Raw genomic sequence first — 25,815 nt, 5'->3', positions numbered from 1 at the left:
GACGCTGTACTAGGGAAGATGTGTCCACAAAGGACCATATGGCTCCCTTCTGCATTGAGCCTTTGGACAAGGGGGCGGGGGAAGCTGCCAGAAGGCACACTTCTGGGGCACCGGCCCCGCCCACCGCAGACAGCAGGCTGGCGGCCATGGGGAGAGCTGGGCTCCTGTGCTGCTCTGGGCGAGGGGGGCTTCAAGGGCGATGGCCTGGGCACGCTCCCACCAGCCACACTTCCCCTCGGCAGAACCAGTGAGGAGTTCTCTCATCTCCAAAGGGCTTCCTCCCCTGGAGCTGCAGACCCCCATGCTGCAGGGGAGATGGGTGAACTTGGAGGGTGGGGGGTGAGGAAGGGCATCTTTATTTTCACTCACCTGCAACCAAGACTTGGGAGTTCCTTCTACTGGGAATGTAAGTAACAAACCAGTCTTATTAGAAATATCTGTCACGACTTCGTCGCCGACAAGTGTCACTGGAATTTTCATGCCAAATCAGAAAGGCTGCCATTATCTCAAAATATCGTTTATGTGAGCTGCTTTGGAAAACTGTGATGGCCACTGGACCACAGCCTGATCTTCCCAGGACAAGACATTCACATAGTGCTGGGTGGCAAAGGCATTCTTTGAAACTATTTTGATGTCCTTATGTGAAGTCTCTGTTATAATTCTGTTTTTATTTTACTTTATGCATGTATAGACATTATTCTGAAGAAAGTCAGAGACTTCAGGTGACTGCCCAAGGAGTCCATGGCACAAAAAGGTTGAGCACTCCTGGTCTAGGAGCTGGCGGGGAGGGAAGAAGTAGAGTCTGTGTTTCACGGTGTGGAGTTTCATCTTTACAAGACGGTAAGGGTTCTGGAGATGGACAGTAGTGACAGCTGAGTATCCACATGAATGGATCGTCTGCTCTTAAAAACAGTTAAAATGGGGATAGTGTTGTGGCACAGCAGGTTAAGCTGCTGCAAGCAACACTGGCATTCCGTATCAGAGCACAGGTTAGAGTTCCAGGAGCTTGGCTTCTGATCCATCTCCCTGCTAGTGTGCCTGGGAAAGCATCAGAAGATGGCCCAAGTACCTGCGCCCAGCCATGCATGTAGGAGACTCAGATGGAGTTCCTGGCTCCTGGCTTCAGTCTGCCCTAGCCTTGGATGTTGTGGCCACTGGGGGGAGGTGAGCCAGTGGATCCAAGATCTCTCTGTATCTCTCCGGCCCCCACCCATTGCTGTCACTCTGCCTTTCAAATAAAAAGCTCTTTTAAATAATGGTTAGAATGCTAAATTTTATGTATATTTTACCAAATTTTTTGTAAAGACTTATTTTTTATTTATTTGAAAGGCAGAGTTACAGAGAGAGGAGGAGAGACAGCAAGATTCCTGTCCATCCACTGGTTCACCCCCCATATGGCCACATTCTGGGGTTGAGATTTCATGCTTACATTATTTTACAACGTACCTGAGCTCATGTCCATTCTTAGAAACCATATTGAAGTAGCTAAGGGGGAATTCTGGCTGCAGAATTTACTGGAACCTAACACAGCCGGGGATTTGGCCTCTCAGAAAGATGCGAGTCTTGACAGCATTGGGTTAGGGCAGGTAGGGATTGGCCATGAATTGGTAAGGGCTGGGCCATGCTGAAGCCAGGAGCCCAGAGCTTCTTCTCGGTCTCCCACTTAGGTACAGAAGCCCAAGCACTTGAACCATTTTTTAATGCTTTCCCAGGTGCATTAGCAGGGAGCTAGATGGGAAGTAGAGCAGCCGGGTCTCAAACCGGCACCCATATGGGATGCCTGTGTTGCAGGCAGAGAGGCTTCACCTGCCATGCCACAGTGCCAGCCCTATTTTACCAAAATTTAAAAATAAATACAAATCCCTAGTCTGAAACCACCATGTCCTCCCAGCCCCTCTGCCACCCAGAAGTATCTAGACCAAAACCTACGTTCACTCCTTCAAACTCTCCCTCTGTAATGAAAACCAGAACCGAACGCTCGGCCTCCTAGGAAGACGGAGCTCTGGGTCCTTGGAAAGGGCGCTGCAGAAGGCCCAGGCTCCCCTCTCAGCGCTGACGCCGGGAGACTCACATCTCGGCGAATGAGGCTTTCACATTCGGGTTTGCAGTCTCCCCTTCCCCATCAGGCTGAAGACCACTTGGGGGCAGGGACCTCATTTCTCCCGCACATCACTGGGCCTCTGATCTGACAGGTGTTCCACGAATACTGGATGGTGAGAAAGAATATGTAGATGAAGAAGTAAATAAATGGATTTTTATCTCCCTGGACTAGAACTCATCTGTGAAATAAAAGGGGTGGGCTTTGATCCTCAGAAGCTCCTCTAGTCCTACGGGGCTCTGTGAGCTCCACATTGTCCCCTACTCATGGATCCTACTAGTTTGTCATTTCCAGGCATGGGGAAACCCAGCAAGTGGACGTGAGCACCTGGGGGTGGGGTGGGCGGACAGGCTGTGGCAGTGGGATCTCTGATGTGGAACACCCAGGGTACCACGCATGCCTTGGGCCCAGGACTTCCCTGTGGACTGCCCCAGCCACAGCTCACATATGTTGCCTGTTGCTGTCCTTGCAGGAATCCAGGGGCTCGTGAGGCCTCCTGCCCTGCCAGTCTGGGAGGAAATGAGCTGCTGATGGTGCTGGTGCTGAGGGAGGAGACAGTACATTGATAAGCGGCTGAACAGACAGCAAGGGGGAGCTGCAAAGGCCGGAGGCAGAGGCTGTCGGGTGGTGTCGGGTGGCAGGCAGTGGCTGCTAAAGACAGGAAGGAAGACACTGCCCTGTTTGCTACCCAAGGAGGGTGGGAGAGGAATATGAGCATTTTTTTTTTTTTTTTAAAAAGAGAGAAGCAGCAGCAGCAAAGGAAATGCAACGCCAAACGTCACAGGGTGCTCTGAGGGTCTTTCCCTCCCATGTGGGTGTAGTTTCCAAGGTACCTCCCTTTCAATTCCTCTTCTGCAGTTTCTGAGCTGCTCCATGACAGAACTGGAGCCTGAAGTGGGCCTCAGAATGGAGGGAGGACCTTCAGGTGAACCCTCCAGTGCCAGTGACCAGGCTATCCCGTCCCTGGCCACACACAGTGACCAGACTGCTCTAGGTGTCCAACGCCAGCATCACCTGATTGACACATCTTCCTGACCCTCCCTCCCTCCCTCCCTCCAGCTATCTTCAGTTCTCTTATGCAGGAGTGAGTTCCTTACCAAAGGGTGGGTTGGGGCTCCCTTGCCCCCCATGCTCGTCTCTTTCACTCCACCCTCTCACCTCCTATTATTGATTGATGCAGCAAGAAAGCACTCGTCACATGCTGATGCCTTGAACCCAGGCTTCCCAGCCTCCAGAAGTGTGCAGAAATGCATTTCTGTTCTTTACCCATCACCCAGCGCTCAATTTTCTGCTGTGGCAGAATGGACTAAGAACTGTACTTAGACTCCCTCCAGGAGGTGCTCAGAGGGCACAGTCCTGCCTTGCCCTGTAAGAAGAGCCATAGACCTCAGGTGTTACCTCCAGACCTCCTCCCCTGTCTTCCAGTTCTCCTGTCCCGTTCCTCCCATCAGAACCATGCAGTGATCACTGAATCTCTCCCTAGCAAGTCCTTCCTTTCCTTACTTCTTTCTCATTCAGCCCACACTTCAAGGTCCATGGTCCAACTACCCAATCCATGGGCAATTCCTGCACTCGCTGAGCATTGTTTTTCCTCTGTCTTCTGCCAAACCCTCACCCAGGACCATCTGACCCCTCCTCCACTCCTGCCTCGACTTCTCAGGTTCTCAGGAACTACTCAATCCAACATCACCCGACTCCTGCTTCTACCCATCCACTAAGACTGTGGCTGTCCACCTCCGATAACCAGACTCCTGTGTCCCTCGATCCAACATGTTTTCTAGACTTCCTCTTAGGGAGCTTCTGGGCAGCACTGAAAACTCAATGCTTTTTCCTTTTCAAAACCCCTTCCGTTAGCTTCCTTGACACCATATTCTTTGGTTTCCCTCCTATTTCTTCCAGCAACTCATCCCTAACCTCCACTGTGGGCTGCGACTGTTCTGGAGGGCTCTAAGGTGCTAGGGTCCCTCTGGATTCCATTCCAGGCTCTCTGCTCCTTCTACAACTCGTTGGGTTAAACTACAGGGCTTATCTGCTCATGCACACACTGATGATTCCAAGGTATACGAGGAATCTTCAGTAAGTTCACGGAAAATGAGCATTATAGAGAAAACCACATGCATGGATTTCAAATTTTTTTTGCATCTTTCAACTCCACTTTCCATGAACTCTTTGAAGTATCCTCGTGTATGTCCGCTGTTTCCCTCTTCTGCATTCCAGGTGGACCTGTGGAGCCAAACACTCCCCGGGTAGCTTGGGTGTCCACTCCAACCCTGGAGCTCAACCACAAGGCTCTACTTCCCCGCCTGTGTTCCTCATTTCAGTAAAGAGCTCCCCCATCACTCCACTGCCCAACAAGAAAGGGGGCATCCTCCTGGATTCCCCTCCTCAACCTCTCATCACAGCCCAGTTGCCACATTTCTTCAGCCTTTTAGTATCTTAATTTTTTTATCCACCTCTCCTCCAAGGTGAAAACATGAGTTAAAACTAACACAAAATCTTGCCTAGGCAAAGGTAATATTATCCTAACTGATATCCCTGCCTTAAGTTTAAATCCTCCAATTTGGAGCCAGCTTTGCAGCACACCAGGTAAAGCTACCATCTGTAATACAGACATCTCAGATCAGAGTGCTGGTTCAAGTCCCAGCTACTCTACTTCTGAACCAGCTTCATGCTAATATGCCTGGGAAGGCAGTGAAAGGCAGTTCTTGGCCCTGCCACCCATGTGGGAGACCAGGTTGCAGTTCCTGGCTCCTGGCTTCAGCCTCGACCAGCCTTGGCTGTTGCAGCCATTTGGGAAGTGAACCAGTGAATGGAAAGATATTCTCTCTCCCTCCATCACTTTGCCTTTCAAATACATGAATATAGGATAAATCTTTACTTAAAAAAAAAGATAAACCCTCCAATTTATTCACAACTGTGCAAAGAGACTGTTCTATGACAACATCTAATGTCACTCTCTTGTTTAAGACCCTTTAATGGCTTCCTACTGTCCCCAGACAAAAGGCAAAACTAGCGAAACTATTTAAAATGACTTTAAGAGGTCTTGCACCATGTAATGCCCATTTACCTCTCCAGCCTCGGGTCCTGGCCCTTCTCTTCGCTTTCCATTTTCCGTTCCATGGACTCGTTTCACCCTCTCCCCGACCTTGGACGTTCGACCGTGGGACCAGCCAGCCGCTCCTCCCTCTGCTCTGCTACCTCCACTGTCCCGATTCATTTCTTTTCATGCCTCAGGTGACAGCTGATACAACACCACCTCCAGGAGGCCTCCCAATGCCTCAGCCAAGTTGGAGCTCCTGTGTGCATGCTTTTTGCCACCCCACACCCCCAACATGTGTTTAGCGCATGTGAGAGCGGCTTCCTTGCTTGCCTGTGCCCCCAGGAGGCCTGAGACCCCGGAGGACAGGGATTCTGTCTCCCCTGCCTCAGCACTCCTGCAGCCGAGCATGTTTCCAGGCGGTGCCACCAAGAAGAGCCATGCCTGCCTGCAAAGTGCCAAGTTCAGGCCTTCTTCCCGCCCCTCCAGCTCCTCCCACCAGAACACTTCTTGATATTTATTGATTTTATTTGAAAGGTAGGGAGACAAGATAGAAATCTGCCATTTGCTGGTTGACTCCCCAAATGCCCACAACAGTTTGGGCTGGACCAGGACAAAGCCAAGAGCCCAGAACTCAGTTTATATCTCTCATGAAGGTGGCAGGGACCCAGCGACCTGAGCCATCACCTGCTGCCTCCCAGGACGTGCGGGAGCAGGAAGCTGCAATTGGAAGCACAGCTGGAACTTGAACCCAGGTGCCCCAAGCAGCACCTTAACCACCGTTCCACATGCCCACCGCTTCTAATTAATTTTTTATTTGAAAAGCAGAGAGACAGAGAATGACAAAGATCATTCATTGATCTTTAAACATCTCCCTAGCAAGCATAGGTGGCAATATATAAAACAGGTATTCAAAAAACACTTACTGAGTGGGTTAATAAACAAAAATTATTATAATAATTTACTGATACCTTGGTGGGCTTGAGTTGAATCCTTATCCAGTTATGATTTCCAGAGTCCAAGCCATTATCATCGGACTCTTACCAACCTCAAGGAAACGCACTGTTCCCTTCGCAGGCATCCATTCACCAACCTGGACCCCCATGGTTTGCAGGCTTCTGAGCACACAGGTTCTTTCAATACATATATTTTAACACATATGATCACTGGAATACACAGAGAGCTGCATATGAAGAGCACAACATGGGCTTTCATGGCTTGTTTTCTGCCCCCAACATGAAAATCCTTCTCCATGGGGTTCCCACCCAGCACTGGAGGATCAGGGCATTGGGGCCAGGGGAGGAGCTGGAGTGGCCGTGGATTATGTGTGGCCAAGCTGTGAGGTAGTAACCAACAAGCTCCTGCAGTTTGGGATCTGAAGGCCAGCCTGGCAACTCCCGCTGGCCACTGGCAGGACGTGGACCTTAGGCTGCAGAAGGTCCCCGCTGTACACTTCCTACCCCTTTCTACTCCAGGACCAGGCCAGGCCCTCATCTTCCCCTGCTTTGTGCTGCTGGCAGGCAAAGGAGCTGGCCCCAGGGCTAGAGTCCTCTACTCCTGAGCAGTGGCCTCTCCCAAATCACACTCTGGTGGGGTTTCATCCCTCCTCCGTGGTGATTACGCCCAACATATTGTTCTCAGATTCACTTTGCACAGCAGATGGGAATCCCCCTAAAACTAGGCTGTAAAGGAAATGCCAAAAGCATGTCACTAACACACTCATAAATCGTGACCTCCAACAGTTTTCCTGCAAGGAAAATAAAGATTGATCCTTCTTTAAGGAGTTGAACAGGCTTTTTCAAATTGGAGCTGCTCTCCGCTCCAGCCAAAGGCCGCAGTTCTTGCAGATCTAGAGGTGACCTGTGGTGGTGAACACAGTTATTTAAGCAAATGTGACAACGCAGGCAGCCCCCAGGGATCGCCCAGCTGCGAGGCAAAGGATCCCCGATCCTGCCCAGATCCATTCAGGCTCCTTCCTCTGCCCAGACTCCGCCTACTCCTACTTCCTGATTGCTCTATTTCTCAAGTTCAAAAAGCCGCCAAAGTGAGAAGAGGAACCAGTGTCTACCCAGTCATCTCTGTGCTTCTTTCTTAACTTTTTGGAGGAAGGGGATGGGGAACTGTGATTTTCAGAGGCACCGAGAATTGGAACAGGCGGATGGCCCCTTCTGTTCATTCAGGCCCCTTCAGTTCAATCGCGGGCGGGGAGGATTGGAGAAAAGGTCATGGAAAGGTATGTGTTTGAGCATCCTTCAAAATGGGCCCATTTGTGTTCAGATGGAAGTACTATGAGGCTTTCAGAGCCCCCAGGGATCAGCGGGGAGGCAAGAATGAAAGACACTGTCATTGCAAAACTGCTTACATGAGAAGGGCTCCACCCACCCCTCACCCAGCACAGCTTGTTGCTGGAAACAGTGGGGTCCGCCTAGACGGACCTGGTGTGGTTCTACCAGGAGTCTCCTCCTAGAGCTCACTGATCGTTCATCTCTCCTTGCCTCTCTCTCTCTCTCTCGTGGGCTGGGCACTCTGCCCACCATCCCTCCCTTTCCCTTCCTGAGCCTGTGACAGCTGCGGCCGTCTTCTGAATCAATGGCCCATTGAGAGGAGACTTCAGTTTCTCAGCAGATTCAACAAGGAAATGCTGCACACACCTCCTCTCCTTCTGAGCAGCCTGGAGAGTCATGGACTCGAGAAACAGCCATGAGGACTGTTCAAGACCTCAGACACAAACGGGAGCAAAACAACCTCCAGATCGCCAACTAGCACACGGCGGCAACCTGAGTCTTGGACTCTGAAAAACACCATTCCTGCCCTCAGGCGTTTGGTGCAGAAGCTAACACCACTTGGGACGCCTGCATCCCATCGTGGAGTGCTGGTTCACGTCCTGGCTCTTCTTTCAATCCCAGCTTCCCGTGGATGCACACCCTAAGAGGCAGCAGTTGGGTCCCCATCACCTACATGGAAGACCCAGATGGAGTTCCGGGGTCCTGGTTTCACCCTGGTCCAGCCCCGGATGTTACAGGCATTTGGGAGAGTGAACCAGTGGATGACAGTTTTCAATCTGCCTTTCAAATAAAATTAAAAGTTAAAACAATTTTTAAAAAGCGAGTCGTGGGCAGTCAGGATGGCGTGAGCAGAGGGCGGAGTGAAAGGTGATGACTGAGGGCTTCCGACAGCGTCTGCTGATGCAACCGCATCAAGGCCGAGCTGTCTTCACCTCCACTGTCATTTGCTGAATATGGACTTTGATGCTACGTTTTAAGGCAAAGTAAGTTATTTAACCCCCAAACAGGCAGGGTCTGGCTTGAATCTCTAGAGAAGATGATTCTCCAAGGCGCCACTTAGACCTCTCCCCTCTTCTATCCTCCGAACACCCATTTAGGGAGGGCGGGGCCCGGAGTCTCACCATCTGCACAGGCGCCACCTCAGAATGCAAGGACAGAGCGTTCATATTAATTAACAGCTTCAGAGAAAGAACCCTCTCCAGGGAGCGCATGTGTGGTCACTGCTATTCGCTCGGCGGTACCGCTGCACAGTTAGTCCCTACCCCCACTGCCAGGGCACCTGAGTGGATCTGGTAAAGCAAAGGGAAACGGTGCTCTCAGCTGGAAAAACAGCCACAAAGCACGCTGACACACAGCCTGTGTCCTGCGCATGCCCGCAAGCCTGCATCCCAGGAAACAGGGAGAGGTCTACCTGGGAAATTTTGATGATGGAAAATCCTGCTCCAAAGCCTGGTTTTCTACAGAGCATCTGAAGCTCAGAAATGAAGGGCCTATACCACCCAAGAGCCTTCTAGAATATTTACTTATTTATTTCAAAGACACAACGGAGGGAGAGAGGGACAGAGAGAGAGAGAGAGAGAGGGAGATCTTCCATCTACAGGTTCACTCCCTAAAACCCTAAGGGTTACAACAGCCAGGGATAGGCCAGGCAGGAGCCCCAGTACTTGGGCCATCACCTACTGCCTGCCAAGCACATGAGTGGCAAGGTGGATTGAAAGTATACAGTAGCAGAGACTGGAGCCACTTCGAGATGGGACATGGGTACCCCAAGTGTAGCTTTAACCCACTGTGCCACAGGCCCACCTCTACCCAAAACTCCACAGGACAGCTGCAGTGAATGTCTCTCTCATCTCATTGAGTCCTCGTAAGCATCCCTAGCTAGCAACCCCGTGAGACTAGCAGGATACTGCTTTATTTATTTACTCATGAACTAATGGGGTGGGGTGGGGGGCTCCACAAAGCAAGAGAGAAAACTACAAGTGCTGCTCGAGCTTTCCCCATCATCTCTTCCGATGACCCAGCCCTGGAGCCGGGTAGCACTCAGCATGCACATGAGACCACACCATTCCTGCCCTCAGAGAGCATCTCATCTCCTGGAGCAGACAGCGTTACCCAAATGACCACTTACTGAACCCTCACCGGAGCAGGCTCCAAGTTAGAGAGAGTCCCAATGCCTGCTTCTTCACAACGAAAGGTCTGTGTAGGAATCTGAGGCCACCAGGTAATGTATTCACCCACGTGTGTGCATGTCCCCGGTGCCTACACCGCTGGGGCCCGGGCTGCGTCACTGCAGAATGGCAGGCAAGCAGTCGCTCCAGTTTCCTGGTACTGGAAGGCTGCTTCTGCCTGAGTAGACTCATTCCAAGGACGGTGTAGACGGAGAGAACACGGGCTGTCCTGTCTGAACGGCTGGCTGTGTCAGTCACTCCTCTCCACCGACCCTCTGTTCCCCAGTCTTCATGCTCGCCTTCGTTCCCTTCAATGAAAGCCAATGGCTAGCTCTCTTCTCACTCGTCCCTGGACTGCAGAAGTCTGTCCAGCCCAACAAGCCCCGACCTCACATCTGTGGTCCAGAAGTCACACTGAAACTGCAGGATCCCCCTCACTCTCCCAGACCTGTCGCCCTGTATGCGACATGCTTGCAAGGGCACCCCGACAGGCTGCATCTCGGGCTTTCAGGACCTCGAGGCCCCATACCTGGCGAGTTAGCCCCAGGAAACCAAGCTCTTCAAAGCTCTCTTGGGACATCACAGATGAGCACATGCCCCCCAGCACTTCTGCACACAGCTCGGACAAAACCATCACCTCCTTACGCTCACTGGCCTTAAAGCGTCCTCTAGCTGCCTCCCAGGGAGCCTAGCTTTTCATTTTTTTAAAAAAAGCTACAGTTCCTCCAGAGCAGGGAAGAAAAACAATCTACTTTTATCTCCCTCACAGCCCAGGACACAGCTACGCCCCGAGTCACAACTCAATTTTGCAGTAAGAATGAATGACCCCAACCCAGAAACCTTCAATCTTCCAGCTGGGATAAAAGCCTAAGATGTTGCCTCATCCCCCACCAACAGATAGACTCACTCACTCTCTCTCTCTCACTCTCTCTTCCCAAAAACCCCGAATCTCTGCTGTGGGAAACAAGTCAGCTACCTGCTCAGCCCCCTGACCCATCATCACACACCTGCTCAGGAAGTGACCTCTGAGAACTGAACATGGCTGCCGCACGTCGATGCTGGTGCACATGATCGTGGCCTGCAGTGTGGTGTTTTGTTAACTGTGCTTAAACAGAAAAGTGAAGAAAACAGGCAAGTCTGGATCTTCACCCCGCCCTTCCCCACCCTGGCTCTCGTAGACACACCCCCCGTTGCCGGCTCCTCCATTCAGATGAGGTGGGAAACAGTGCATCTGCCACTCTGCCCAGCTTCACCACACACACACACACACACACACGCACGCGCGCGCGCCTCTCACTTTGTATATCGCCTCGTGCCAAGACAGAATTGATGGTGATGAGTGCAGGAGACAGGAAAAAACTCAAGCGGACGATTAGCTGGGTTGAGTTTATGGCAACAGGCAACAAACTCATTCGCTTCGTGTTTTGCAGAATATAAAAGCGCTGAAACATTTTAATTTTAAATTCTTATCATTGAATTTACTGCTTTTCTCTCGCAATGATTTGTGTTGCTTTTTAATTTTTACAGTCTCTACAGAAGCCAGATGCTACCGCCTAAGGACAAAATAATAAAAACCTACTGCAGTCATGAGTTACAGAACAAAAAAGAAACAAGCAGTTGACAGAAGTTAATATCTCAATTTAACAGTGCTGCTTTGCTAATGATCCTTTGATATGTGTTTATTTAGAAAGGTCTGATCTTGACCTTGAAGGCAAACTCAACCACAAAGTCTTTATGAGAAAAGAAAAAGACTTTATTTATAGATTGGCTTTATGTCAATCACGCCAGCAGCTGGTCCCCAAGTGGCAAGCCACTGGAGGCGGGGGTGTGCAGGGGGAGAGGGACGCTCATCCCACATGAAGTGTCCGTCCCAGGGTCAGTGTGCGGGTGGGAGGGGCAGGCACAGGTGTCCTTGAAATGCAGAGTCCACACGGGGCAGGGCCCCCCCCCCCAAACTCAGCTTCCTCTAAGAAATGAGGGCACTTACACTCCTGACAGACCAAGCACAGCAAACCCCAGGAATGAGACACACACGCAGGGGGATAGAACCCTGGACAACGGGGCCAGTGAGAAGGGTTCCCCAGGGCTGGACGCCCCGGAAGGACGGCGCAGCAGGGACAGTCCCTGGGAGCAGGTGGGCAGACCGCAATTCCTGAAGGTCTCACCAAATTCTGACATCACCCTTCTCTCCAGGGCAAAGGTCCCTTCAGAGGAGATCCCTGGGATTTGAAAACGCCAGGAGCTGTGCCAGTAGAGGGCCTCCTCACCCAGACAGCCCCGTCTGTGCATGGGAACCCCCGCGGCAGCTCGTGGCATGAGGCTCCTCCAGCAGGAAGTGCTCCACATCCACCTGCCCTGGGAGGAAGGCCCTTCACCGCTGAGCACTGCCCCTGCCCCAGTCCCACTCCACTCAGCTCTGCCCTCCACTCATGGCACTGTGTGCCCCACCATCTGCCCAGGTAGCTCCACGGTCATGATCTCCATGCCACCAGGAGGCTACGAATTCAGGGGTCTCCAGCCTAGAGCACCCTCTGAGCACGAATCCAATTGCTGCCTGGATGTGCACAGACCCTGCACTCGGCCCACCCAGAGCTGAGATCTCTGTGTCCACCTCTCAGGCCAGCAGCTCTCCCTGGACCTCTGTCTCAGCTGTCAGCACCAACATCCATTCTGTGACTGCGGCCAGGTCCTGGACATCATCCTGATGGCCTTGGTATCCATATCCCAACCCTGCAACTTTATTCTTATCTAAGTACTTCCCTTACGTGCCCCTTCCTCTCGTTCCAGATGGGCACTGGGTTGGTCCAAGCCACCAGGATCACCATGACAGGCTTCTAAACACTCTCATCTCTCTCAGATATGATCTGAGCCCAGAGCAGCCTATCGGAAGTTTATCTAATCTCATAACTTCCTTTTTAATGGCTCCCAGGGACTCGTCGTCAGCTAGGGATAAAATCTAGGCTCTAAACACAGTCTAACACGATGTCTGTAATCTGTGCCTGCCTACACCTCCACCCGCACTCCCACCTTCTGTCTCAGCCATGGTACTTAAGCCACATCACCACCATCATCCCCAAACTCATACAGATCCAACCCTTTTGCCCTTCTCTCCTCTGTCCTTGCTAATTTGTATTTCTTCTTTAAAATCATTCTGTGTCCCTGAAGGCAGCAGGTGATGGTTCAAATACTGGATTCCTGCCACTCTTGTGGGAGGCTTGGATTGGGTTCCCAGTTCCCAGCTGCAGCCTGGCCCGTCTCTGGACATTATGCGCATTTGGGGAGTGAACTAGCAGAGGAGAGCCATCTCTGTGCCTTTCAACTAAATAAAATCCTAAGGTGTAGCCTTCTCTAAGCAGCCTTATCTGCCCCAGGGTGTGCTGTGTTTCCTTCCTCTAGGATCCCACAGCATCCTGGGTACAAGTAACTCTACCGCTGCACCTGGCATTACCTGTTGACCTGCCTTCCCCATGACCTTATGTTCACCGAACAGAGAGACCAAGTACAGTCTTCCTTGTATCTGCAACATTTAAGCACACAGCAGATATGCAGTAAGCATTGAATGAATGAGTGGCAGCTGTCTTGGTGCTTCTGAAAATAACAGGGAACAGGGGACCATTTAGTGACATGCCAGCTTCATGGGGATCTGGGAGGACCAGGAGGGAGCTCCTTAGTTCCATACGTGAAGTGCAGTGTGCATGTGCTATAGGACGCCTTTGCTGGAGACGTTTTTAGGCCACTAGGAAGCCCTTCCAGACGGTTCCTCTGGGCCTCAAATCAGCCAGGAGGGCATTCCCCTGCCGAAGGTCACCAGTCTCCAAACGCCCATGCTCAAGCACTGTCCCTCACCCTGCCCTTGTCTCCCAGCCTCTTGACCGATGCATCAGCTTGGTGGGGGTGGGACAGGGAGAAGAACACCCCTCCGTCAGTCTGGGCACAAGGCCAGCAGAGGTGAGACTTAAACCATAGACCAGAAATGTCCCTGCTCCCTGCCCCCAACTCTGCCAGGAAGTAACAAGCATCCAGGTGCAGGATACGTTTGCTTTTGTCCCCGCCCATCCCATGTTCCAGAGCGGCAGCCTTTGCGGGTGCACATGTGTGCAAGGAGGTGGGGGCACGGAAAGGGTGGGAGAGTCTGTCTCTACTCTCTTTGCAGCTCACCAGCCCTGAGCAAAGACTACTCAGTAGGGCCCGTTCTTACCCAACGTACCATGGGCAGAGCTGGCAATCAATGGGAGCCACAGCCTTAAGCCTCCGTCAAGGCTCCCACACGCAGGCCCTGGTTGCTCTGTGCAAAGATTTCCATTGCGTCCAAACCCCGCCCCTGACTACTTCAGATGGGAGCAGCCAAGCTAGCTTAGATAGTGTTCATGGCTACTGCTTCAATTCTGTAGCCGACAACTAGTACTTTATGATTTGAAGTCAGAAAGTACTTCAAACTGAATGTTCAAAACATAAAAAATGGCCCCAAAAAATTGTCAAAATAAAAGGGTAGGTGTAAGTTCCCAGACGCACTAGAAGTGGCTTCCACCATGATAGAGACGTTCTCACTAATGCCTCACATAAGCTGTTGCTGCTGCTTTGCTAAAAGAATCTTTTAAATTTATTTGAGAGGCAAAAAGACAGAGAAACAGGGAGGGAAGGAGGGAGGAAGTGAAGGAGGAAGAGACAGAGAGATCCTGCCCACTATTTTATTCCCCAAATGCCTCCAACAGCTGGGACTGGACTTTGGTGAGGGCCAATGCCAGGGGACGAACGCTCCCATCTGGGTCTCCCATGTGGGTGCCAGGCACCCAGCTACTGAGTCATCACCACTGCTCCCCAGGGTCTGATTAGCAGGAAGCTGGAATAAGGAGCCAGAGTCAACAGTCGAACTCGACGCTCTGATCTGGGATGCCAGGGTAAACACCCGCTCCCTTCTGTTTGTTGGGAGCTCACTGCCTCTTTCCATAGGGTAAAGATTAGCGGAACTTCTCTCTTGGTTTCTATTCTCTTCCCACAACACCAGACAACCTTTTAGGTTGCCACCACCCTTGTCTCCCCAGCCCCGTCTCGGCAAGAGTCAGTTCTGAGAGGTGAGCTCTTGGCCATCCTGGACCAGCACGCTGGCTGTTCCCCACAGTCCTCCACGGTGAAGAACCTGAGCCTCACCTTCTGCCCACAGAGGCGGCAGAGGAGAGGGCCTCCCAGGAGGAGCAGGACAGCAACTTCCCAAACAAGCCATGGCACTGCAGGCAGCCAGCGCAGGTCCAGACTGAGTTATGGGTTCTTTGTGTTGAACAACTACTAGTTATCAAGTAAGTCATAAAGGATCATTCATAAAATTAGATTCACCGCTTGTTTTTATAGCACTCATTAAGGGACATAAAAGACAATCCTTTTCAGCATTTTGGTGAATTATAAATTCAATTAATTGGACACCATTACCTTCATAGATCTAGAAATCAAAGAGGCAACATTTGACTATGAGCAGAGAGAGAGGACACATCCCTGCCTCCACCTTCCAGGTCCCCCACGCCAAGGGAGGCCTCTCTGCAGCCCTCACTCACTTGTGTTTCTTCTCCATCACTCGTACCTTTTTCTCTGCTTTGAAAAAGGAAACTAATTTTGGAAAAAAAAAAAAAATGAAAGTCCTGAGTCCTTGAGCAAGACGTAGAGCAGAACCCTCCATGCTCAGCCTCAGCTTCCTCCGGGAAGAGCTAACATCCCTAGCTGAGTCCCTGTGCACCTGGTGGGCCCACACGAAAAAACAGACGGTTACCGAAATCGTTTCCACGAAACTTAAACCCAGCCCAGGTTCCACCTCCCCTGCCTAATCCTGGTCATTTAATCAGCATCTGGCCTCTGTGCACCAGGCCCCGCCTCAGCCGATGATTAAGCGCAGTCCATTTCCTGTGGGCGACCAGAGAGGCAGGCAAGTACTGAGTCCTCGTTAGCATATTCCTCCCTACATTCCTCCGCACGCACCACCCAGGTTGGCATCTGATTACACGGTGACCTCTGCTGGTCTCCGGCTGATTTATATATGTCTCTCTATGGTGTCTCCCCAGCAAATTTATGTCAGCATAGTGGCGAAAGACAACAGAACATGAGCACTGGCACCACAGAGCTCTGGGCTTCAGCTCAGCTCCACGACTCACAGAGGCAGAGCAGGGCAGCCACGGAGCAGGAACTCTGCAGTTATATGCTGTGAATCAAACTCCACACCCCCGACTTGCTACTGCTGCATGACCCTGGCAAGTTACCTAACCCCTCTGTACCTGTTTCGTCCTCCACAAAGCCAGGATAACAACGAGGCCCGTCTTCACAGAGATCCTATGAGGGCGCAAGGAGAAGATGCACTGGCTACCCAGCTCAGAGCAGATGTTGCATGCATACTAGCTATCACTGTCTGAGAAGGCTGCTCACAATCCCTGGTCTTCCTTGGCTGGCCCCGGGAATGTGTGCCTGGAAAAGCTGATGTGAGGATGAAATAAAGAAGAGGACTAGGCCACATCTGAGCACAAAGTGGAGCCCCTCAGGGACTTGGGGGAGGATCCTGCGGACACACAGGCGGCTCCCGTCGGGAGCAGGAAGGACCACCTCTCACACGGTTTTTGTACCTTCCTCACAGGGGTGCCCCATCAGGCCAAATAAGCTTTCACCAATTTAGCTTGAATGGCAATGGAGGAGGAAACAGAAGGGAATTTGGATTTCCCAAGCTATTCCTTCAAAGACAATTCTTTGTATCGCATTTCTTACATGGGAGTGGTGTTGGAACGGGGAGGGCAAAAGCCAGGGTTTCACAGGACTCCGACACACAGCCTGCTCCGGGTATGCCGTCCCCTCTGCAGGGGACAGCCTGGGTGACACTCACGGGTAAACTCTTGCCTGCTGTGGTGTCACCGCGGTGAAGCAGTACCCTATACCTAGGCGTCCTGGCCTGTCCCAGCTCCGGAAGGGCCCCACTGGACACACGGCTGCACACGGACAAGTGTCGACTGTCGACAGGCTCCCGTGCCACTCAGTGCGAGAGGACAGCCAGACCACCAGGTGACAGCACTGGGAGGGGGTGCTGGCCTCTCCTCCCGAGCCGGCGCCACAGGGCCTTCCCCTCTGCAGATTCTTAGAGGGCACTCAGAAACTCTTCCAGGCCGTGTCAGCATGGCGCCCACTCAGCAGCAGGGACCATGAGACCTGTGGTCCCTCGAAGCTCCTTCGGCCCAAGGGATGTAGGAGCAAGTTCCCAAGACTCCAACATCCAGACTGGAAAGCAACCAATGAAACACAGTGGTGATCTCCCACTGGGCCTCGGAAGTTTCCGGAAACATCTCAGGAGAACCCAGACGCCAGTGCATGGTTCTGCGGGGTTTTCGGCTGTTCGGGTTCAGTCTCGTCATCTGGACGTAACAAGAGCATCCAGAAGTCCCTCTCTGGATTTTTACGGCTGTGTTAAAGGACAAGGATGACCCCTCCTGCTTTCCCGAGTAGGCTCTACATGAGATGCTAAGGGGAAGTCGGAAGGCAGACCTGGGAGTGGGGATACAACAAAATCCCTTACTTTCTTTCTTGCCTTTTTTTTTTTAAAGTCACTCCCAGCTTCTTGGGACACAAAAGTATCTGTTAAGGTAAGTTAAACCTTCTCAAGATGAATTTTCCTGCTACTTTTAATTAAAAGTTCTTTAGAATTAAAAGGACACTATTCAGAAAAGGTTGAAAAAAAAATTCACTGACACTTCCCCCACCCCCTCCCCCTTTTCCCAAGGAAAAGAAAAAGCCGTTTTGTGCCCCGTGCACCCGGTCCACACTGTACAAAAGGGGGTGGGCCGGCGGCAAGACACATGAGATGACCCCGTGACCCCGGACCGCTGACAAGTCCTCAATGGCATAAATACCAGATAATCAATCACATGCCAGGAGGGCCAGTCCCCCTGCCCTCGCCCCGGCGTTGGGGTTTATGAGAGAGACACTGTAAATAGACACTGGCTTCTTAAAGAGGCCCCCTCGGCATTCCAGGGGCCGGCCGTAATCCTGAACCAGGCCGGGCCAGATCCTTGACCATCTCGTTTTACAGCTTTCATCGCAAGCTTATAAAGTGCTTGCCCCTCCCCACCCCCACCCCGGCCGGACTTCCTGGAATGAAATGAAGTCAAACTTTAACCCTCATGCAACGTGGGGGGACTCTGAAAATGACCACGAAGATGGTTGGGGAAGAGGCGGAACAGGAAATGGGAAGGTCACCAAGGAAGCCCTAACGTGGCAGGGGCTGGGGGGCGGGGGTGGCAGAGGGTGAGCGGGACCTGGGAGGGGACGAAGAGTTGGTCACAAGGGCAGGGGCAACACTAGAGAATGTCCATCAGACGCTCAGTAGGTGCCATCCGCCATTGCAAGCGCGTCACCTAAATCCTGCTGTCTATGCTCAAAAGCACCCTTGGCAGGCAGGCATTGTGACAGCTACGCCCATTTTACAGATGCAAAGCCGGAGCTCCGCGTTGGAAGAGCTCACCCAGGGCCACAAGGACAGGAAATGATGGGGAGGATGGGATTTAAACCCAGGGAAATGACTCAAGTCTAGACACACCGCCAGCCCGGCCTCGGCTCCATGGCTTTCCCCTGGAGGGGAAGTGGCTGGCAATCAGTCCTTTGGACCAGCAGCTGGGCACATGGGGACGTTAAAGAATGTTCTGAGGATGCAGGTCCAGGCACCCATCTCCCACCTCAACAGAGGCAACCCTCCAAGAGCACCAGGAACTTGGCTCGTCTTAGGACAGAGGGCTTCTCAACCTAACTCATGCATTCTGAACGCCCTGCACGGCAAGACTGCCACCTCGCTGCTTGCGTCTGCCTTGGCCTCCAGGAGCCCTGGCGGTGAACGCCGGGCTTGGGACAGTCTCTAAGGCAACAGCGACCTTGCAAACTTCTGCTTCTGCTCCAAAGAAGTTTACCAAGATCCTAAAGGAGCCCCCTGCAAACAGGGAAGTGGGGGCAGGGCAGGGGAGGCAGAATCTCTGGGTAACTAATTTTGATAATGCTTTTGTTCCAGGGTCAAAGGTTAAATATGGCCACACTAATCCGCTTCTTCCAGAATTCAAGCACAAGGGGAGACTTTTCTGTAGCTTAGCGAGAGGGCTTTTTCTCATCGCTGGAGAAACGGTGCTGAGCGAGCTGGCTGAATGGGAAGCCTGCTGCTGGGGACAGACTCAGGCTCATTTGCACAGGACAGGCCAGCTCCTGGCCCACGGCTGACGAAGGTGAAAGGATTGCCAAGTGGCACTTGAAAAATGTACGAGTCCCCCTGTCCCATCTGACCCGCCTGTGGATAGGACAGGGGAGAAGACGGTATCTGAGAAGCCCATAGTCAGACACTGTTTGCATCTCTCTCTCTCTCTCTCTGCCTGGGCTCCGAGAGATGCCATTAATAACCAAACAGCACATTACAGAGCGTCCACTGAGTGTGAAGTGCTTCCATACAAATTATTCCACATACACTGCACAGTAACCCATCAGGCAAGAGGCTGTTTTGGACCCGCTCCTGCCAACAAGGAGAGCAAGCCCCTCCAAGGACAAATGACTTGCTCAAGTCTTGCTCCTAACAAGTAGTGGCACCAAAGCTAGCACCAAAGCTTTGTCACTATGACTACAGTAGATGGATAAATAGACAGCCTCCATGAAGGGAGGGGGGGACTCCCCAGCAAACAGGAGCCCTGTAACAGGACGGCCAGAAGGAATTCTGGTCAGAGGCTTCCCCTGGACCCACTTTTCCACAGCTTACTCCCCAGGGAGGGGGTTGCCCCTGAACTGGCAGGTGAGGGAGGGGTGGGGCGTGCAGACAGCTGGGAAAGCTGCCTGGAGGCCTGAAATTGAGGACCCTCCTCCTCCCACTCAGAGAGCTCATGTCCCTCCTCCCTTCCCCGCTCCCCCCTCCCTGTTTGGGGGGAACAGTCACCACCCCGAGGCAGAGAGGAGAGCTCCCGAGGGAGCCAGTTGCCTTGCAAGAAATGATTGTCCAAGTGTCAACAACCTGCTGCTTCCCAGAGCCTGGGGTCAGAGGCCAGGGAGGAGCACAATGGGTTTCTGGAGCTGAAGGGTCCAGGGAGAGGGGCCTCTGGGGACCTCCGGAATGCAGGAGGCTCTGAATCCAGGCACTGGGGTCTCCTGTCTTGCCCTTTTATATCCTTCCTCCCTCCACAAATCCCAGACACCACTAACCTCAGAAACAGGAGACCAAGAAAGGAAGGGGATTAGGGGCAGCCTACATACACAGGCATACACACAAAGGGCTATTCCACAAGAGATGGTCAGCAAAGCATCGCCATGCCCACAAAACGAGTTCACCCTGAAGCAGGAGGCCGACAGCGAGAGCGATTTGAGCATCACCTCCTTCTACTCCCGCCCCGGGCTGGCCCGCCTGCCCCATCAGGACTGGGCAGCCTCCCTTCCTGCACCTACCAAGCACAGCACAAAGAGGCTGCCTCTGCCACCGCCCACTCCTCCTCCATTAGGTCCTAGGGGACAGCAGAGCAGGTCTCTTTGGAGGCCAGCACCTGCACCAATGGTTGCTGCTCACATCATATTTAATGAAGGAAGGAAGGCATGGCAGGCAGCCTTGGAGGAATCTCCCGCTGAAACTCGCTACATTTGCACCCGGAATGCCTGCCATATGGAGTTTGTCTCATGGACCCGTTCAGATGAGGCTGAGCCAAAAATCCCAAGGATGCTTCTAACCTCTGGCCACCACCTGGCACTCAGCACTTACTTACTGGGACCAGCCTACTACCACCATTATTTTCCTTTTCATTTTTTAAAAGATTTATCTGAAAGGCAGCTATTTAGAGAAAGAGAGAGAGAAAGAGAGAGAGAGAGAGAGAGAGAGAGATCAATCTTCCATCCACTGGCTTACTCCCCAAATGGCTGCAACAGCCAGGGCTGGGCCAGGCCAAAGCCACAAGCCAGGAGCCAGGAGCTTCTTCTGCGTCTCCCATGTAGGTGCAAGGACTCAAGCACTTGGGCCATCATGTACTGCTTTCCCAGACTCATTAGCAGGGAGTTGGATCAGAAGTGGAGCAGCTCCGGGTCTGAAACCCATACCCATATAATATGCAGGCACTGCAGGTGGTGGCTTAACCTGCTGGAACACAATGCCAGCCCCCAGCATTATTTTCTTGATCATTACAAATATAATAGTAGCTGACTTCCTTTCATACAGCATTCATTGTATGTGCAAGGGCAGAGCATGGCAGGTGCAGAAAGGAAGCCAAAGGAAGGAAAAGGCCCAGAAGAGCTGTGCAGAGGGCACAGATGGGTGCATGGGCATCCCTGGGCACCCTGAAGCCAAAGTTCCCTTGGGTGTCAGGAGGGGACATCACAATTACAGCCACCCCGGCAGCCTGAACTGTGCCTACCACTTAGACACCACCTTGTTCCAACACCGTTCGGGACTTAACCTCTACTTAGGGATGGTATGTGTGTTCCAAGCATGATGTCTTCATTTTTCAGCCAAGGAATCTCAATTTGTGAAGGCTGAGTGACTTATCCAAGGCCAGACAGCTGTCAACCAAAGAGCAAAACTTTGACTCTAGGACGAGAACAGTTTCTTCATTCCTGCTTCTAATCAGGAGGCCCCCCTACTGCTTCTGATGAATCACGCAACACGTATTTATTGAGTGACTGCTTGTGTTAGCACAGCAAAGGACCCAGGCACCCAGAGACAGGTCAGCCATCTAGAGCTGTAAGACACAGGGCATGTCCATGGTGAGGGAGACCACAGGGGCGAGCGGTACTGTGAAGGGTGTCACAGACAGGACACAAGTGGGCTGAGAAGAAGTAGGCCATGCAGCCGTGACACACAAGAGCATCGGAGTAAGGAGAAGATGCACGGAGACGGAAAGCAGCAGGGAAAGTTTGGGAAATCCAAGTGGCTCAGTATAGACGCACCACAGGGGATAGCAAGACGAAGTCCAAGACTCTGATCGGAGGAAACTTTCTTGGCCAGGCCTTAAGAGTCTGATCTTAGCCCGCCTATCCAGAAGATCTCAGCACTAAGTTGTACATGAGAATCTCCTGGGAGCTTGGGAGAGCACATGTCCAAAAGCCATACTAGCGATTCTCACTCACCTGGGAGGAGGCGAGAGTGCCAAACAAGGTTGTTTTCTCAAATACAGTTCTGCCCAGCAATCTTAATGTGTAGCTGGGGTTAGCCAATGACGACCCCTTGGCACGTAAGCATTAGAGGTGCAGGTGCAGGTGTGCATTTTAGATGCCACAGTCAACCTAAGATGCACAGCCTGAGGCCAAGCTCCCAGCTCCTGGGCTGTGTCCATCAACTTCACACCCACCCTTCCTCTGCCACCTGCATATGAAACGGGCCAGTCGTACCATCCTGGCGTCCTGAGTGAGAAACCTCTCGCCCATGGTCCTTTCCCGGTATCTGTTGGCTTCGGACCAACTAGGGACAGCCTATCTAAGTGAGGGCCCCTGAGAGATCAGACACACAAAGGGGAAGCAGTGCACAGCAGCTCTGGGGTTCTGGCCATAGCAGAAAGGACTCCAGACAGACAAAGGGGTGAGGAAGACTAAAATCAGTACCCCTTCACGCCTACGGCAGGTATCAAATCCAACTGCCTTGCTGTATGGCTGTTTTAGATGTGTGCATCTGTCCTCCCTAGCAATGCTTAGCTTTCTGAAAGCAGCATGAGGCTCATTTTTTCCATTCTGCAAAAATGTCTGGTAGGCTGAGCGCTGCCCACTGGTAGGCACAGTGAGGTCTGAGAACCTGCTCTGGGCTTGCCAGGAGGTCCTCAGGCCTGAGAGTTCTCCGTGCAGGCACTCACTCGTGCATGGTCAAGGGCAGCTCCCAGGAGCTAGTCTCCCACTCTGGGGATGTCCAGCAAAGGGGAAGGAGATTACGTCTGAAGTCAAGGAGTCTGTGGACTTTAGAATTCTAAGACTTCTAATTGGCCTCCCCAAACTGGAATCCACCTGAACACCAGGCCCAGAAAATGTAAATGGTAAGCCCAAGGTCTACTTTTGAAAGGTGAGGATGTGGCACCACCACTGAAATGGGTTACCTTTATTAATTATTTTAATATTAGTATCTCGAGGATTCTTGCCGTCTATTCAGATAAGAAATCTGAATATCAGCTTGAATAAAACAGGTGACATGGTAAGGTTTAGCATTTATTTAGAGTATGAGAGAAATACACAGGAAAGAGAGGCTTTATAAAAGGGAGAAGGGGTTTAGAAACGTGAGCTGGGGAGTCCATAGCAGGCAAAGAGCAGGCCGGGAGCCACGTGCTAGAAATCCACAGGCCAGAGCCACACGGAGCAAAGTGTGCAGTTAGAAGTAACCACAGGTAGCGTAGCACTTGGGCAGGCAAAGGGGTGGCAGTGGGAGAGGGGGCAGCACACTCCACACCTTTTATTTGCTTCCTGATTAACAGGTGGGCATATACAGGTAAAATTAGGTAAGAGCATGAGATCACACAGGGGGCACGGGGGTGTGGTTTTGCAGCTCATGAATCCAATGAAAGTTAATCCTATCTGCCTGCCCACATCACCATGACACCCCATTGATGAAGTCAATCTTTCTGAGCAGTGCCCAAACCACCTCCTGACACCCCGGAGCTCAAGGTCAGGAGCCCAGTAAGTGTTCCACAGCAGGGAACCGCGGCCAGGGAGCCAGGTGGGGCCAGCGGCCAGGACCACAGCCCGAGTGACCACAGAGAAACACTTGGCGCTCCTTCATTTGTCAAAACCCTCAGCCGTGTTCTCCAGAAGACAAAGTCAGACTCCAGGGCCCAAGGGGCAGCTTTCAGATGCAAAGTCTCCCCCTTTTCAATTCCTGTAACTAAAATGAATATGGAAAAGATAATTACCTTTAAAACATACTTAATACTTGAACACATTATCTCTACCTGCGGAAAAAGAATCTTATCTGATGGGATCTTCCCCATAAGCTTAATCAAATTGCTATCTTAAAAGTCTCTGGAGTCCTGTGAAACAGTAATAGAAAATCCGAAACAGAGGCTGGAAGCCTTTTATATTTGTTTGGTTGAAGGGGAATGTGTATCCCATCTGACAACGGGCTCTTAGAGACAAAGTCATTTCCAATCTGTAATGGATCTTCTCAAAGCAGGGCAGGGAACGTTGTGTCAGACCCACACCTGCAATCTCTCTGGTTAGGCAACTTTTCTTAACGTGCAAAGAAAATTCCAACAGAAAATTTTCCCTAACACCTGCTTAGGGCTCAGTCTGGGAAACCATCCCTCCTTGGGCCTGGGACACTTAATATAATGGAAATGCTCACGTGGCTACTTAACCCAGGTTTTAACTTGGCAAATAAATGATGCCTATATTCTCCTTGGTCTGCCCAGCCCCGCAGGGCAGTGCCATTTGTTAAGTTAGGAGAGGAGGTAAATTATCTGCCCAAACCCTGCCCAGGGCGAGTGGCCGTTTGCAAGGCTAGAGAAAACCAAAGGGAAACAACATCTCAGAAGATTGACGTGGGGACTGGTTGTGTTCCAGCATCTCAAGCTTGCCTGGAATGGCCGAGCAAACAGCTGCTGCACCACTGCCCAGCCGGCCCAGTTTATCTTGTTGACAGAAGCAGTGATAGGCAAGGGGTGCTAATGGGCTACGTCTCCGTTAGCCGCATCTCCCGCCCGCAGTGCCTGCACAAGGCCCTTCTGGTACAGGGTCTGGTCCCCTACAGCACAGGGCAGGCACGTCAGGAATCACAGGGGAGAATGTTCAGAAGTCATTCAGATGGCCCTCCAAGTTGGTTGGCATGCAGGTAACAGACCACAAAACGGCATGCACTGCGTATTATTGGCCCACTGTGTTTAAAGAAAAATGAGACAATGATGGTTGAACCTCAGGGGGATACGCGTCTTCTGTTTGGTGTGTGTTTCCTCATTGCCCCTGTTGAACACGTTACTGATAAGAAGCCCTGATCAACACTGCCCATGTCCTGCCTTTGGCAAGGGTGACTCCACCCAGGGCTGCTGGCTTTTCTTCATGAAAGCCACACAGATTACTAACTGCCCAGCCTCCTCTCGCCTCTGCGGGCCTCAGACCCACAGCCTCTGCCCACTCGGCGTCCTGACCCGATTCTTTCTTCCTTCCCGTTTCTGAAAATAGAGGAATAAAGAGGGCAAGGAGGCATTCCTGAACCACCGCACTCCCTGCCGCCTTCTGCGAACAGCCAGACTCCAAGGGTGCCGCCACCTCACTACTGGAATGTCAGGCCACTGCTCTGCAGAGCGCTACCCATCTACAGGTCCTGGGATGCGGCAGGTAAGGGGGCTAGGCTGAGTCTGCAATGGCGACAAACACCACGAAGCTGCTGCTTATTTTAATGGAGATATGCTTTATATCCCATAACAGTAACCCTTTTAATGGTTTTTAGTGTACTCGCAAAGCGATACAATTGCCAGAATGTTCTAATTCTGGAATATTCTCATCACCCCAAAAAGGAATCCCATCATCCCCATTCGAAGCCATTCTCAGGGCCAGTGCTGTGATGTAGTGGGTAAAACTGCTGCCTGCAGTGCTGGCATTCCATATGGGTGCTAGATCTAGTCCTGGCTGCTGGACTTCCAATCCAGCTCTCTGCTATGGCCTGGGAAAGCAGTAGACGGCCCAAGTGCTTGGGCCTCTGCACTCATGTGGGAGACCCAGAAGAAGCTCCTGGCTTTGGATCAGTGTAGCTCTGGCCATTGCAGCCAATTGGGGAGTGAACCAGTGGATGGAAGACCTCTCTCTCTCTCTTTCTCTCTTTCTCTCTCTGTAACTTTGACTTTCAAATAAAATAAATAAATCTTTAAAAAAAAAAAAAAGAAGCCATTCCCACTCCTCTGTCAAGCCCTGGAAATGACTATAATGACTGTGCTACTCTCTGGAGACAGGAGACAGACGTGCCTATCCTGAACACCTCCTATGTGTCAGCGCGCCCCTCCTTCTCGTGGCCCAATCTATTCCAGTGCAGGGATAGACCGCATTTTGTTCCCCTGTCCTTCAGCTGATGGACGTTTTGGCCGTTTCCACTTTGCAGCTACTGTGAATGATGCTGCTACGAATGTTCATGTTCAAGTTTTTATGTGAACACATGTTTTCAATTCACTTGAACTGGAAACAACATCCTAAAAATAAAATCTCCTTATTGGGCTGTCATTTACCTCTCTCTCTCTCTCCCATTGCAAAAAAATAAATAAAAAGTTTGAAAACCCCAAGACTTCTTGCTACTCGGGTTCC

General features: G+C 51.7%; 1 protein-coding gene across 4 annotated transcripts in view; it reads right to left on the bottom strand.

Annotated features, from left to right (window-relative positions):
- The window catches only part of ZBTB16 (zinc finger and BTB domain containing 16), a 186,450-nt gene that overhangs the window by 24,501 nt on the left and 136,134 nt on the right, over window positions 1-25,815 (bottom strand). Inside the window, exon 5 of one of the 4 annotated variants that reach the window (XM_089312848.1) lies at window positions 22,813-23,410. The exons of the other annotated variants lie outside the window; for them this stretch is intronic. Within the exon in view, the coding sequence (XP_089168974.1) occupies window positions 23,142-23,410 (269 nt within the window). The 3' untranslated portion in view covers window positions 22,813-23,141. Of the gene's footprint in view, window positions 1-22,812; window positions 23,411-25,815 lie in introns of those variants that run through there. 4 annotated transcript variants of the gene reach the window in all.

This window comes from Oryctolagus cuniculus, chromosome 1 (genome assembly GCF_051225735.1).
Source record: "Oryctolagus cuniculus isolate XC-2025 breed Fujian yellow rabbit chromosome 1, ASM5122573v1, whole genome shotgun sequence".
In the NCBI taxonomy this organism is placed as follows: Eukaryota; Metazoa; Chordata; class Mammalia; order Lagomorpha; family Leporidae; genus Oryctolagus; species Oryctolagus cuniculus.
This window is presented reverse-complemented; position numbering and strand designations above follow the sequence as displayed.